General features: G+C 40.1%; 1 protein-coding gene across 2 annotated transcripts in view; it reads right to left on the bottom strand.

The window, feature by feature from the left end:
* The window catches only part of ipo11 (importin 11), a 152,132-nt gene that overhangs the window by 126,981 nt on the left and 8,326 nt on the right, over positions 1-16,825 (bottom strand). For both annotated transcript variants that reach the window (XM_039803178.1, XM_039803179.1), the window contains 2 exons: positions 9,761-9,833; positions 3,048-3,251 (listed from right to left, as the gene is read on the bottom strand). In XM_039803178.1, the coding sequence (XP_039659112.1) occupies positions 3,048-3,251; positions 9,761-9,833 (277 nt within the window). The remainder of the gene's footprint in view (positions 1-3,047; positions 3,252-9,760; positions 9,834-16,825) is intronic.

Below are 16,825 nucleotides of genomic sequence, written 5' to 3'. Positions count from 1 at the left end.
AAGCTGATTCCCTATTCCAGGAGGAAGAACTCGAGAACCAAATGTCTTCCATAAAAAGCGCAGTTCATTTCATTTGACAATCTGCTTGTGAATACCCATCTGGTGGGATATTGCCCCTACATTGCTACTCAAAAGCGCAAAGACAAACACCTGCCCCATTCTCTCTAAACTTACTGCATGTTTAGAAAGTCACAAAAAGCAAATAAGCTCAACACCCCAATGCAGGGTCTTTACAACAATGCAGGGTCTTTACGCCACAAGGTTTTAGAAATGTATGCTGACATTTTCTTGTAAAAAAGTATTTAAAAAAAGTGGTAACTCTAAACATCTGTACCACTTTTTTTTATAGAAAATGCAATTTACATTCAATTATCACCTTTTTTAAAGAAAGCACACTACAGTGTAGTATTATCAGACAACTCTGTTACAAGAATGCAGTCTCATGTAAGCCATACAGCATGAGGAGAACAGAAAAACGTTGGTGATCTGGGTTGAAGATTCATAAATACAATTGCTGTGTTAAGAGATCATTATACTATTCTGAGGGCAAAAATAAAATGTATTTAAAAAAGGCACAACATTTTTTGGCAGATTCTGTAAGTGTTTGGATCTTAGTCTTGTTACAGAAAAAAATATATATATTTTGCTGCATCGCTCTGTGTTTTTTTTTGGGGGTTGTGTTGGTAGTCAGTAAAGTAACACAAATGTGTGTTTAAATATTATAGTACATGTGCCACTAGCCTCTGGGGAACACCAGATATACAGTATATACAATGGATGATGACAGCAACTGACACCAACCAGCCTGTCGGAATCAGGGTTGACAGACTTGCTGAGACTTCTAAAAGTCTCCCACTTGCATCCTCCTTCTCCTTGAACTACAGCCTCAATTTTATCTTTACACCATTACTTCTTAACATATTCTCCTCCTGTGACTAGCAGCCATTGGTTACTTCAAATCACCTTTTCTCCTACACAACCACACCTTCTTTTTTTAATCATCCCCCTCTTTACCTTTTTCTCCCACTATCTGTTTAGCTCTGTCTGGCGATTGAGTTGAGTTCACAGCTTAAAGCCCAATTTATGGTCCGTTGTTAAATCGATGCCACAGAACCCTACGCCGTAGCCTGACGTGCACCTCTCAAAAAATTTAACTATACGTTGCAGCAACGCAGACCACAACAGTGTGTTAGATCCACTCTGCTGTGGCTTGGTAGTGTTGCATTTCCTCCTACTCATTTCCAGGTTCTCCTTCTTCGTAGTCTATATCCACGACGTTCCACATCCGGGATTGCTCCGGTGCAGCCGGATGTCACTCTTTTCAGCCGGATGTCGGTTACCTTCCGTTTTCTTTGTCTTGTAATTTTAAACTCTGGTCGATTTATGAGGACTATGGTTAACTGCTACTCAGATCTCTGCAGGGTAAATCAAAACCGCTAGCTAGACTATCTGTAGAATCTGAGATTTCTGTTGCACGACTAAAATAACCTTTGAACGTACACATACAGTATTCCACCAAAACAAGTTCCTTCCCCGAGGCTATGCTGTTGCTCTCTCATTCGCTCTACCACACACTCCCCACGCATACACACATGCCAGCTCTGCCATTCTCTTAAAGACATACGCTAGAACAAACTAGACACCAGCACACAGGTATAAACTTCAGGCCACTTACGTAGGCTACGGCGTAAGCTCTGAGTAGAGCCCCGCAGAAGCATAAATCCCGCTTAAGCCTCAGCAAGTGGGCCAGTAAAACAAAGAGCTAGGAAATGTACTGCCGTCAATGCAGACACACTCTAACACCCACACACACGTAACAGTACTTGTACACATTATGCCTGTGCTAAATAGGGTGACACAAAAACAGTGTGAACATAAAGGGTAAAAGAGGGAGCTTAGAAATGGAGATATTTGCTGTCCAATGCTGATACATTTCTGTGAATAAATATCAAAGGTAACTTTTATGAAACCATTTAGCATCAAAGTCATCAGTGCATCATTTAAAAACTGGACTGTTTAACGGGGCTCAGACTGCCTTTGTTCCTCGTATTGCCTAAGGGCACACATTTTGGCATAGAGGATGCCTCTGCACACCATCCAACTATTTGGTCTCAGCCACTGCCTTTGATGTCTACTGATCTGTCTCTGTCACTCTAATTCTCCCTAAGTTGGTCTCGGTCGTCTCTCTGTTGGTCTGTTTGATATCTTATTCCCCTAAACCCCTTCTCTTCACGACTATTTTTCTGCTTAAGTCTTATGTTTCTTTAAACCATGGATGGCATTTGCTTAATTCATTACCTCTTTGAAAGAAACATTAATACACACAAAAAGCTCTCCTAACTCAATCTCTCTTACACACATAACTAGCAACACAAACAAATCAATTCCTAAAAACTTCAATCTCGCTCCAGTCATATATGAAAACAGACACACATGCATGCAAAGAGAATCTGGCTGCCATGGATCTTCGATTTGACACATCTCATACAGCAGTTAAACAGCATCTCCTACAGGCAAAGCGTGAAACTAAAAAACCTGCAACTATCAAGATAATCTTGCTATTCATCTATTCATAAGGTGTTGCGGGGAAAAAGGGAGTAAAAAAGGAACATGACAAAGTCAAGAGGGCAAAATGCAAGAAAAGAAAGAAGAGAGCAAAGCTGCAAAGTTCAGTAGACAGAGTTCAAGTTTTATTTTTCTTTACTTATTGACCTAAAGTCACCTTGTTTTCTGGTGTGCACAGCTACTGCATCACGTGCAGAGAACAAAAAGCCAGAGAGGAATAATGTATGACCAAAAATGACAAGCAATGAGATACAAAAGTTTTTTTGGGTGGGCTCTTTTAGGTGGCTAAAATAAGTGTTGCTGTGTGGTCCCGTCCACAGCAGTACATTGCTTAGCTTCCATGTCAGGAGTCCTGCTTCTCTAAACTAGGTGCGTGACGATATCCATCTACTGTAGGTAGTACAATGACTATTGATAAGTACCTCTTACAATCTGAGAGTGGAGACACAACAACTGACAAATTGCTTAAACTGTGGACTTACATCCTGGAAAAGTCGTCTGTCCTGCGCCAGACGTTTGGATGCTAGGGTTTTGGTGACATGATAGAAGGTTAGCAGTGCCCTGTGCTGCTGCAAGCCATCCTGACCCTTCACGGACTCGAGAAGAATGGGAATGAGCTCTGGCCATTGCCTGGGGCAGTCCAGACGGGCCACCTTGGCTATCAGTACTGCAATCTGGGTCGCTATCTGTTGGAAAAGCACAGAGAGAGGAAAAATGACCAGAGGCTAAACATAAACACAGCAGAAGGTGGTCACGCCAAAGCAAACTTGGTAAGAATTTTACCACATCTCATGTACCCACATTCTGTATCACCTAATATCCTAATCAGTCACACAGATTAAGTTTCTGTTCAAAACAGAGTGGACTGTTACAATTTAACACCACCTTTAAATGCAGATTTGTTTACACCATATAAGCATAAGCTTACTTTGAGAGCTGTGGTTCACATTTCCTGCCAAAATACTTAACTTTTCACAGTTCCATCTGAAAAGAAAGTAGTAGCATAAACATCCAGTTAAATGAGCAGGTTTAGTTTATTTGTATCCACATATTACAGATGTGGTCATTTGGGGTGACAACAGATATACAGTTGCCAATTTTATGGTCATTTTGGAGACTGTCGTTTGTGCTGATGTTAAATTGTATTGGAAAATGCAGAGAAGCGCTTCTAATATTTTGTCCACTGAATTTATATTGATAATGGTAGACATAAAGTTGATGGCCCTGTAACAACTGTAGAAATCAGACAGTTAACTTGTAAATTATACTAACAGGACTTTGAAGTATATGACATGTTTAGCGGACCTAATATTTTCTGTAATGGCAGTTTCATTTTGAATTCCCAAATCCAATAATCTAAAATATATTTTAAATGTATATTACCAATTTAAGCAGCAATGGCAACGTGTTCACTTTTAGCTCTTTTGATACCCATTAGTGTTTAACAGCACAACCACTTATAAAAAAAGAGAAAATAATTGATTGCATTGTTGCTATAGAATGCATGCTTCAATGAAAACACCTCTATGCCTTTAACAATCTAATTTAACTAAGTAATAAATAATCAGTGTGCATGTCAATTTAATTTTCAAGTATCAATAAGTCATTAGGTTTTGTAAAGCCAGGTGAGGTCATAAAATTTGCCTGGATTATAGAACTTATAAATGTAAACTGCACACACAACACCGATTGTGGGTGGCAATAGCTCATTCCGTAGGGACTTGGCTTGGCTGGAGAGGTGCCAGTTCAGCTCCTGGGCAATGCCAATGCCTTGAGCAAGGCACCGAACCTCCAACTGATCTAGGCACCTTTAATGGGCAGCCCTCCTGACAGCACTCCATTAGTGTATGTATAAGGTCCTGTTTGTGCATATTCGGGCCTGCGTGTAATGTGCAACACCAACAGAGTGTAATATAATTTCACCTTGCAGGATAATAAAGTAGGTCTTCTACTTCTTATTCTTCTTCTGAAACTCACACACAACCCTGATTGATACGACAAGGAGGGGCAGTGACTGGTGAGACAAATTATGTTTAAATGGTTTAAATGCAGGGTTGTCCCTCAGGGATACACAAGCTGTAGAAAGCAGGATGGATAGCTAACATTCAGGGCCACCTGCCATGTCCCCTCAGACAGATGTATCACCACCGTTTGATTCTGAATTATTAGTTTGTTGCAGCATTCCCCTGAGAACTGTAAAAATAATATAGCAACCTTTTTGACCCTCGAATGAAGTCCCCATATGCACAATTTGTGTCTTTAAAACATCCTTTCTAACCTTCTTATTTGATTGTGTAACATTTACTTATATTCATTGCTTAAATCCTACTTAGACCAATTTGGGAAAGTTTAACTTTCGCATGTCTACAGTAACCGGGCTACCCATTTTTGGCATACAGACATCTACTGTATATTAAAATAGTGAACTTACAGAAAGTTGTCACTAAAGCTCAATTAAATACACTGAACAAAATTATAAATGCAACACTTGTTTTTGCCCCCATTTTTCATGAGCTGAACTCAAAGATCTAAGACTTTTCCTATGTATACAAAAGGCTTATTTCTCTCAAATATTGTTCACAAATCTGTCTAAATCTGTGTTAGTGGGTGCCCAGAGAGCTCAGTTGGTAGAGAGGGCGTCCATATATAGAGGTTTACTCCTCAACGCGGCGGGCCCGGGTTCAACTCTGACCTGCGGCCCTTTGCTGCATGTCATTCCCCCTCTCTCTCTCCCCCCTTTCATTTCTTCATCGGTCCTGTCAATTAAAGGCCTAAAATGCCCAAAAAAAATTATCTTAAAAAAAAGAAAGAAAGAAATCTGTGTTAGTGAGCACTTCTTTGCCGAGATAATCCATCCACCTCAGAGGTGTGGCATATCAAGATGCTGATTAGACAGCATGATTATTGCACAGGTGGGCCTTAGGCTGGCCACAATAAAAGGCCACTCTAAAATGTGCAGTTTTACTGTATTGGGGGGGTCGAGGGGGACCAGTATCTGGTGTGACCACAACAACCCATCTCCTTCGCGTAGAGTTGAAGAGAGGCCTGTACTACGAAGCAGGATTTGGAGTTAACGAGCCAACTTAAGGCTCAACCCAGGATTTTCTGTACTACGAAGGTGGATCACTTGTTATCGGGTTTAATCGCCGTGGTAACTCATGCTGAACACCTAACCTGAGGCCTGTACTACGAAGCAAGATCAACATGGCCTGGATTTCTTTCAGTTATCCAGCTTCACTAACCCTAACAACTGCGGTCCCAGATAACCAGTGTCACGAAGGTGGTTATCAACAAGTTCAATCAACCCAGGTTTGTCCAATCTAGAGACGCGCGTTAAAAATAAAATGTATTTAAAAAAGGCACAACATTTTTTGGCAGATTCTGTAAGTGTTTGGATCTTAGTCTTGTTACAGAAAAAAATATATATATTTTGCTGCATCGCTCTGTGTTTTTTTTTTGGGGGGAGTTGTGTTGGTAGTCAGTAAAGTAACACAAATGTGTGTTTAAATATTATAGTACATGTGCCACTAGCCTCTGGGGAACACCAGATATACAGTATATACAATGGACGATGACAGCAACTGACACCAACCAGCCTGTCGGAATCAGGGTTGACAGACTTGCTGAGATCCACTTTGACGTGTCCCTGACTTTTATATTCATTTTGATGTGTCATCTCGTCTTCTATGCTACTGCTGGAACAATATCATCCACAGGTTTGTCCAATCTAGAGACGCGCGTTCACATAAAAGAGGCGGTGTTTGCGCACCACGACCAATCGCAAACATCTACCAGAGCCGCATATTTTAAACAAGAAGAGCAAACTATAATTCTACATAAATATGAAGAACACAGATATTTTACAGGGAAAACGCAATACAGTCGCTGCTTCCTAAAACAGGAAGGAAAGCTGGCAAAAACAAATATAGCCGACGCTGTAGATGCGTAAATTACTCTTATCAATATCACTTCCCTATGGAGCCCCATCAGTCAGGACCAAGATCTGACCATAATTACACTTGTACTTTCCATAAACTGTCGTTGCTTTAGCCTGTTATTGCAGTTGCAACCCTGACAGTGGGAAGCCATCGTGAGAGCAAATAAAACATATAAAAACATAATTCAAACCGATGTGCGCATTGGCAACACACGGCTCAAGATGCCGACAAATAGCCGATATGTAATTCCCTCCCATTAAAATATATATATTTCATAAAAATACCCATCGGGGAATGTTAACGGGGTTGTCGGTCTCTAAATGTTTTAACTTTTATTTGCGCACCCCTCTCTCTCGCTCAGTGCACCGAGCTCCGCCTGGTCTTCAAAGAACGGTGACGCTGTTATCAACCGAGTATTGATTGATCAGTAGGCGGTGCTTTAAAACCGGTTGATCTCTGATCTCCAACTTAACCTGCTCCCGACCAGAGGCCTGTACTACAAAGCAGGATTTGGCGTTAACGAGCTAACTTAAGGCTCAACCCAGGATTTTCTGTACTACGAAGGTGGATCAGTTGTTACCGGGTTCAATCGCCGTGGTAACTCATGCTATTGGTGGTAACTCATGCTAGTGGTAACTCGTGATATTGATAAGAGTAATTTACGCATCTACAGCGTCGGCTATATTTTTTTTTGCCAGCTTTCCTTCCTGTTTTAGGAAGCAGCGACTGTATTGCATTTTCCCTGTAAAATATCTGTGTTCTTCATATTTATGTAGAATTATAGTTTGCTCTTCTTGTTTAAAATATGCGGCTCTGGTAGATGTTTGCGATTGGTCGTGGTGCGCAAACACCGCCTCTTTTATGTGAACGCGCGCGTCTCTAGATTGGACAAACCTGGGTTGATTGAACTTGTTGATAACCACCTTCGTGACACCGGTTATCTGGAACCACCGTTGTTAGGGTTAGTGAAGCCGGATAACAAAGAAATCCAGGCCATGTTGATCTTGCTTCGTAGTACAGGCCTCAGGTTAGGTGTTCAGCATGAGTTACCACGGCGATTGAACCCGATAACAAGTGATCCACCTTCGTAGTACAGAAAATCCTGGGTTGAGCCTTAAGTTAGCTCGTTAACGCCAAATCCTGCTTTGTAGTACAGGCCTCTGGTCGGGAGCAGGTTAAGTTGGAGATCAGAGATCAACCGGTTTTAAAGTACCGCCTACTGATCAATCAATACTCTGTTGATAACGGCGTCACCGTTCTTTGAAGACCAGGCGGAGCTCGGTGCACTGAGCGAGAGAGAGAGAGGGGGAGAGAGAGGGGAGAGAGGGGTGCGCATATAAAAGTTAAAACATTTAGAGACCGACAACCCCGTTAACATTCCCCGATGGGTATTTTTATGAAATATATATATTTTAATGGGAGGGAATTACATATCGGCTATTTGTCGGCGTCTTGAGCCAGGTGTTGCCAATGCGCACATCGGTTTGAATTATGTTTTTATATGTTTTATTTGCTCTGACGATGGCTTCCCACTGTCAGGGTTGCAACTGCAATAACAGGTTAAAGCAACGACAGTTTATGGAAAGCACAAGTGTAATTATGGTCAGATCTTGGTCCTGACTGATGGGGCTCCGTAGTACAGGCTTCAGGTTGTTGATTCTGGCCTGTGGAATGTTGGTCCACTCCTCTTCAATGGCTGTGCGAAGTTGCTGGATATTGGCAGGACCTGGAAGACGCTGTTGTATACGCCGATCCAGAGCATCCCAAACATGCTCTATGGGTGAAATGTCCGGTGAATATGCTGGCCATGCAAAAACTGGGATGTTTCCAGCTTCCAGGAATTGTGTACAGATCCTTGCAACATGGGGCCGTGCATTATCATGCTGCAACATGAGGTGATGGTCGTGGCTGAATGACACAACAATTTTGAAATAGGCCTTTTGTGTACATAGAAAATGTCTTAGATCTTTGAGTTCAGCTCATGAAAAATTGGGGCAAAAACAAGTGTTGCATTTACAATTTTGTTCAGTGTACATTTGGTGAGGTTGGTGGCTGCTTCACTGATGTTATTTGAGGCATGCAAGTTTTTTAGTGTGGCAAAAATCTCTATTATCACAATAAAGGCAATTCCATCACTGTTAACCTAAAGAATGCCATTACAGCCTGATTGAATTAGGCAAAATGTTAAAATCGTCCCCAATTACACTTGCTGTGTATTTGGAAGATCCAACGTTTGCGTCACTGCCTGAGCACCTATCAAGGGCACACCGGCGATACAGAGCAGTTGGGATCGTAAACAGGATGGTGTTTTATGATGCTATAATGTATTCCAATAGACACTCTGCAAAACTCATTACAAAAACACACCTTTACACATTGTGGTTCTAAATGTGAAATAACAGCCTTCTCAATGCCAGTGGTGGGTACAAAGCCTTTTAGTTTCCTAATGGAAAATCTTCTCTTTACCTCCTAAAGACAAGAATAGAAGCTGCATTTCCCTCTTTCATTTGGATGGAACAGCTGGTCTGATCTTACTAGATGCCATCAGAAAAATTACAAAATAGTTTTGGTGTCAACAGGTAGTTGAAATACCAATGTATTTCTCACCACATCTTCCTTCACACCACTTTGTTAATAACTGGGCTTCTAAAGGATTATTTCTCTTCCTCACACTTCATTTCTTGTATGCACAACAAGGCAATGTAGCAAAAAAAAAAAAAAAGGAAATCATTTTTTAGAGTCTACTATATCAAATTATACAAAGAAATAATGACCTATATTCAATGAAGTTTGACATCAGTGCAGGTCTAATTATAGTGGAGTGCACCTGCATGTTTAAGTCAAACTACTACAAAAATCTAAAGTTTGACCTATAACAAACTGGGTAACAAACTAGTTACATTAGTTAAGTGTCATATGCCGTTTAAATTGTAAAGCCCTTTGAGGCAAATTTGTGATTTTGGGCAATATAAATAATCACTAACACTAATGTAACTTTGATAACGATTGCAGATCTAGTGTTAATTATGGAGGATAACCCATTGGCAAGTATATTTACATACCGGTACCATAATTGAATCATTACAGTACAACATAGCAAAACTTTTATTTAAATACAAGTAAAATGGAATTGCAAAAAGTGGTATGTGCTTTTAGACAGCTTCTTTGTACATTATCTGGTTTTATACCAAGTAATCTTAACTACGACACTGTACCAGTTTATAAAACTGAACAGTACATCCCATTTTGTCACTAACCTGATTGACCGGTTCATTGAAATTTGTGATGAGGCCAGCACGCAATGATGTCTTCTCCTCTTCTGATAAAGCACTGTGAACAAACCAGTAAGATGTTAAGAAGAAGTAAGCGGGTCAAGAAAGAATGAAGAGCAAGAGTAACAATATCTGGACTTGCTAAAGAAAAGAAAAAAGTCAACAATGAAATACACACACATCAATGTGTGCGGTTAACAAGAAGGACATCTCTTAAGAACTACGTTCACCTGGTTACCAGTGAAATACCAGTGAAACACTTTTCAAGCTTTGCCTGTCTGACTAGTTAGAACAGTTGTGCACTACTTGGGGCAGTTTTATTAAATGGATTTAAGATTATATTCCATAAGGATTAGAGATGCACCAATTACAATTTTCTAGGCTGATTCCGATTTCCGATTTTTTTTTATTGAGTTTGACTTGCCGATAACAATTTCATTTTTTCTAACCACTTTACCGCACACACAAATAATTATTTTCTATCTTTTCTTTAATAGAACATTTTACATTTTTTTAACAGATAATCGATCGCTATAAAATAGAACTATATAAATTACTCCTGGTGTGGGAAATTCACACACATCTAAAGTGCAATGTTATGGAAGAACCATTTCCTTGTTTTCACATCCAATATCCCCCCCCCCAAAAAAGGGGATATATTTTGCAAACTAAACTTCTGTGATTGTTAGAGTGCATGTCGGAGAATAGCGATTTCGATATAATGGCGAACGTTGAACGCCCTTGCTCAAGTTTGTATTGTATGTGTATTATTTACATGCTACAGTAGTTACACTGCATTAAGATAATGTAATTAATAGTGGGTTTATTGTTATTATTTGCTAGCCTATATATAATTCATTGTGTATGGCAGCCTTTACAATGTTATTTATTCACAGCATTTGACCGGCATAAAATCGGCATATCGGCTGGTCATCGGCCGATCACGTGAAAATCCGGTCACCAGCCGGTCAATCGGTGCATCTCTAATAAGGATTTAGGAAGACAAATGCAAGGCCAAGTTTTGAACCATCTCATGACAAGACGAGAGTGCTAGACACTGAGCCACCATTTCACATTATAATAATAATAATAATAATATGGCATTGTTGAATGTAGCTCACATCCTAAGAAACTCCTTAGAATTTCATTTCAAATTCTGGACTTGCATACTTGAATATCACATTTATCTGCCAAGGTGTTATGGGATCAATTAAATCCCTTTATAACACTATAGTGCAGGACCTTCCAGCTGCCTGATTTAATCAGTAAGCTTTGGATAAACCTGCTCTCTCCCAACTCAAAAAGAGTAGGGTGTGTGTGCAAAAGAGTGACAGTGTCAAAATTATTTTTGCAATAATTTAGCCTGTTCTGCCAACTTCAACTGCTGCTGAAGCTAGACGGAGTGGGAGGGTGTTTGATGTGAGGAAGAGTGAGGAATAAATCATGTAGTAACCTTCGGCGGAGAGAGAGGAGGTATGGGTGGAAGACAAATTACTACTGGGGAGAGCGTGAATTAGTGAAACAAGATTTACAACACAAACATATGTTGGGAATCTGGGAGCAAGGAAAGTTTTAAAGAAAGATGGGATGAGAGATTAAAATCGACATTAACATAAGAAGGTGCGTGCCTGAGTCTTGTTTCGTATTTGTAAGCAAAGAAAAAAAAAAAAATGACTGGGCAAGAAAGGCATAAGACGATTCACAGAGTAAAGTTATCCTGATACAATAGAGAGTAGAGGCCTGGCCCTGATCCGACGCTCAGGCCCTAGTCCAGACCTTGTCCGACAGCGTATCAGAATTTTTGGCCCAAACCCGACTGGAGCCTGTGTTGTTTTTACCTTCTCCCCATAACACAGCCTATACTACTGTTGCAGCCATTAAAAACCTTCAGTTTTGTTTGAAATGGAAAAGTGGTTATATTACATTTCTTCATTAAGTTAATTTAGAAAAATGTTTGGAGCATTATTTTGTTTGTTGAATTAAGGTTGTCTTTTTTAAATGACGACTGTTAAAGCTTTAGTGTGTAACTTTTTTTATATTAATAAACGTCAGTTACATTCAAGCAATTGCCCAATAAGTTGCTACAATGCTAATTAAGACTTTCAGCTCCACAAAACTCTCTGTATTTCTCAGTATGGTCATGTTCAGAAGATTATGTCTTTCGGCGACTTTCACGCACAGATAATCGAGCGAAGATAACCTCTTCTGAAGAGTCAGTCATGTTATTTTAATCCTCCGTGTCCTCCTTGGCTACAAGCAACTGCGTGGAGGAGGGGTGGGGGTGTTGCACAATTACAGAAGGCTTGTATCATGAGGGTGCAAAAGCATTTTTGTTGTCATTACTTAGAATTCCTCATGGGGGCGACAGAAACTACACACTATAGCTTTAAGGAAAAACTCAGGAGCAGCACAACTCATTTCACATCCATGAAGATTCCTTCCAGCAAGTTGACCACGTTTGATCAATTTAGTTTTTCAAGTCAACACCTGACTTGCCTACAATAAAATCCATTAGATATTAAACATGTCAACCATATCACTAAATGTTTATTATGACCACCATAGTAGCCTTTATAGGCATTTTTGACAAGCTGAGGCAGGCTGCTGCTGCTCACAAGGGCGTGCAGAAAAACAAACGAGCTATACAATCAAATTCACACGACAGAAGTACAATCTTTTGTAGAGCACAGCATCTACCGTGGAGGGTTTCAGTCCAGTCCTCCTGTCTTCTATAACTCTTCCAGCTGTGCTGAAGACACGCTCGCAGTCGCTGCAGCTGGCGGGGACACTAAACACTGTGCGAACCAGTCTCGACAGTCGCGGTAGCATGGTCTTGTGTTGTTTCCAACACCGCAGCACATTTCATAGTTTCTTTTTTTAAATTTATTGAATGTCTAAAACATAAAAAAGGAGAAGCCCGATACAGGCCCAATGTTCGGCCCGCGTGTGATCTATGGCGTGAAAATTGGCCAGAAGCCCAGCCCAAAGAACGTAAATAAGTCTGGCAGCGTCAGGCTCTGGCTAAAATGCAGGGCTCTTATTTCAGTTAGGCCACATCATTTGTTGGTGGGGACACATTTTAAACTTACAGTAAATACAAAGCATTTTAGTTCCATCTTAATCCAAGGCAGGTTGTCTAAATGTTTTTGATCTCTTAAGTAAGGTGTCTCTGCTTGAGCATTTTTTCAGTTATTTTATATTAAAAAATATAAAATAAAGAACAAAAGCAGATTTGGTTTGAAAAACTTTAATGTTACTGTAGGTAGCTAAATTGAGGTTATTAATACAATAGAAATCATTTAAGTTTGAAAATATACAGCCAGTCACACAGCAGAGGCCTGTACTACAAATCAAGATCAACATGCCCTGGATTTATTTCAGTTACCCAGCTTCAATAACCCTAACATCCGCGGTCCCGCCTAAGCTGTGTCACGATGGTGGTTATCAACCAGTTCAATCAACCCAGGTTTCCCAACCCAGCGGCGCGCGCATTCACATAAAACATTCACACAAACATGGACAAGTTTACCAGAGCCGCATATTTTACATAAGAAGAGCAAACTATAATTCTACATAAATATGAAGAACACAGACACGGTTTTACAGGCAAACGCAATACAGTCGCTGCTTCCTAAAACAGGAAGGAGGGCTGGCAAAAAAATAGCCAACGCTGTAGATGCGTAAATCACAACGCTTATCAATATCACTTCCCCATCAGTCATGCACAAGATCTGACCATAATTAAACTGTTGTTGCTTTAGCCTATTATTTCAGTTGCAACCCTGGCAGTGGTAAGCAATCATGGGAGCAAATAAAACATATAAAAATATAATTAAAACCGATGTGCGCATTGGCAATTTAACCCGGTAACAAGTTATCCACCGTTGTGATACACAAAACCCTGGGTTGAATCTGAAGTTACCTCGGTAACACCAAATCTTGCTTCGTAGTACAGGCCTCACAACTTTATAGTGTATATGTAGGGGTGGAACGGTTCGGGAGTCATGGTTTGGTGCATGAATTTACACGGAGAATACACAGTTTAAAAATACATAAAACTCACATGCAAATTAATTAATGTAATGCGGAACTAATGTAATGCGGAACTACTGTTAGATATGCAGGTTCTTTAGAGACACCTAATCTGTAGTCCAACTTTAGCTCTGATTGGCGCGCCGCCTATGTAGCCGAGCTCCACCTACGTATGCGGTTTTATGGAGTCAGAGATAGCAGCACTAAGGACGAGTATGGCGAGTGGTGGCGACCCACAAGAGTTAGAGGACCCGCCGACCCCTTTAAGATTGCAACTTTGGGAAAACTTTGGTTTCCCAGTCAGTTCCAGTAGTACAGGCGAGAGAGTGGTGGATAAGACTGCCGTTTTAGATTAGTGTTACGTTTCCAGTGTCGCGGCTCCGAACCCTAACGTTAGTTAGGAAAGACGCCTTGTTTCTTCAGGCTAACTATATTAGCTTTAGCCAGGCAGGGAGCAGCTTTCTGCGGTGAAAAATGGCCGGGAGACGTCGTGATAACGTTGCATTCAGGTAATTTAGTTAGTCTTTGCAGAGAACAGACATGCTGTATTTTCATTTTTTATAGCTGATCGTCTTATTTTGTTTACAAGTTACAGATGGAGTCTGAAGAGGATGTGGGGTACTTATTGTTTACATCTTACTTTACACACTTCAGGCTGTTGCAGCTACAGTGCCTTGCGAAAGTATTCGGCCCCCTTGAACTTTTCGACCTTTTGCCACATTTCAGGCTTCAAACATAAAGATATAAAACTGTAATTTTTTGTGAAGAATCAACAACAAGTGGGACACAATCATGAAGTGGAACGAAATTTATGATTTCAACCTTTTAAAATCAAACTGAAATGGTGTGCAAAATTCAGCCCCTTAGTATATGCAGCCACCTTTTGCGTACAGCGTAAGTTTAAGGTTTCATCAGTTTTGCACATCGAGACTGACATTTTGCCCATCTCCTTGCAAAACAGCTCAAGCTCAGTGAGGTTGGATGAGAGCTTTGGTGAACAGCAGTTTTCAGTTTTTCCACAGATTCGATTGATTACGCTGGATTTGACTTGCCATTTAACACCTGGATATGTTTATTTGTGAACATTCATTGTAGATTTGTTAGGTTTGGATCATGTCTTGTTGAAGACAACCCGTCTCAGTCTTTTGCAGACTCATCAGGTTTTTCAGATGGTCTGTATTTGGTATCCATCTTCATCAATTTTAACCATCTTCTGTCTGCTAAGAAAAGCAGCCCAAACCATGATGCTCCACCACCATGTTTGACAGTGGGATGGTGTGTTCAGGTGATGAGCTGTGTTGTTTACGCAAACATACGCTTGCATTGTTCCAAAAGTTCGATTTGGTTTCATCTGACCAGAGCACCTTCTTCCAGGTTTGGTGTGTCTCCCAGTGGCTTGTGGCAAACTTTAACGATACTTTTTTGGATATTTTAAGAAATGGCTTTCTTTGCCACTCTTCCATAAAGCAGTTTGTGCAGTATACCGATGTGTCCATGGACAGAGTCCGCCTCAGCTGTAGATCTCGGTTATCCAGATGATCATTTGGCTGTCTGTGGTCGTAGTTTGGGTCGTGGTTCGTTAATTACGCGGTGTGTGTCTCGTCTCCAAATGTTTTCTACACACCTTTTTGTGCGAGAGAGGGTATATTATTTTTCTATTTTTTATGTTGTGTGATTTAAACTTTAAGTGGTGTAAAAGTTCAAAATACTCAAGGACTTAGCTCAGGGGAGAGACTGTACGACACTAGGTGGTACAGCCTGAAAAAAATTGCCTTCTGCATTTTGCTTTTGCTTTTCCCTCCATTGTACCGAACTGTGATGTCTGAACCGAGGTATGAACTGAACCGTGACATCTGTGTACCATTCCATCCCTATGTATATGTTCTGTAGTAAATTGCTTCGATTTTTTATTTCAACTAGCACATTACTTTTGCAGGATATATTTTGGTTTTACTCTGTTAGAGACATCACTCTTTTTTCAGGTCATTCAAAGCAATGCAATAAGTATTTTAAAAGCCTTTCAGGGAAAAAGAACAGGAATGAGCTGTCAGCATTTTAAAAAAGATTATGCAAATGCATGCATTCTGGACTTGGCTTATATAAACTTGTGGTGTCTTGTAAGCGTGTGTAGGCTGGGCATGCTTGTATGCATGACACTAACAAAAAAACTAAATTAAAATGTCAAACTATGGCACATTATATTTGCTAAAGCAGAATGATTTCACGTTGGGGAGGCACCTCACAACAGTCAAAAGCCAAGATGTATGTGCCCCATATAAGACACCACAAAATACACTCAGAAATGCAAGAAAAAGACATTTTCATAAATGTTTTCTCGGTTGCTGGGCAATTATTTTAGTGAAACTGAAAACTGACTGCAGACAGAAATAGCTTTGAGGTACACCTGATTACTGATCCATGATTTATATTAGTTATTACTACTTGACCTGTGACTTTCAAAAATGTCACTTTTAATAATTGTATTTTTTAACCTGTACATGTACCTTTCTGAGCTGAAAGTTAATGAAGCACAAAAATATAAATTACAATATAGCACAACAATTTAACACCTCACTGCCCACAGAAAAAATGTGTCTGGTTAATTCTGGCATTAAGTCTTATCCGGTCTGCTTGTAGTATATATTTTCAGACCAACGCGTTTCTGCTTGTGGCTTTCATTGGGGTCATCATCATGATGATTCTGGTCTGGTCGTACATTTTTATACTACAAGTGTACAGAGTGTTGACCTCTTTAGACTTTTCCCTTCTCTGTGCACTTTGGGAGGTAGGTGAAGTTGTGACAGAAACTCCTGTGCTTCTGCTAACACTCTCTCACTGACTCTCTTGGTTGTTTTTTAGATTATTTTTTTTTTTAAATGTTCTATTGTTATTTATAATAAACACAAAATAAATTACAATCTCATAATTCTAGCATTATGGACAAATAGCATGCCTACAGTACAAGATAGCATTAATAAAAAAGGCATGAGGAGGGACTTTTTCCAAGTTATGAAAAAG

This window comes from Perca fluviatilis, chromosome 6 (assembly GCF_010015445.1).
Source record: "Perca fluviatilis chromosome 6, GENO_Pfluv_1.0, whole genome shotgun sequence".
Classification (NCBI taxonomy): Eukaryota; Metazoa; Chordata; class Actinopteri; order Perciformes; family Percidae; genus Perca; species Perca fluviatilis.
This window is presented reverse-complemented; position numbering and strand designations above follow the sequence as displayed.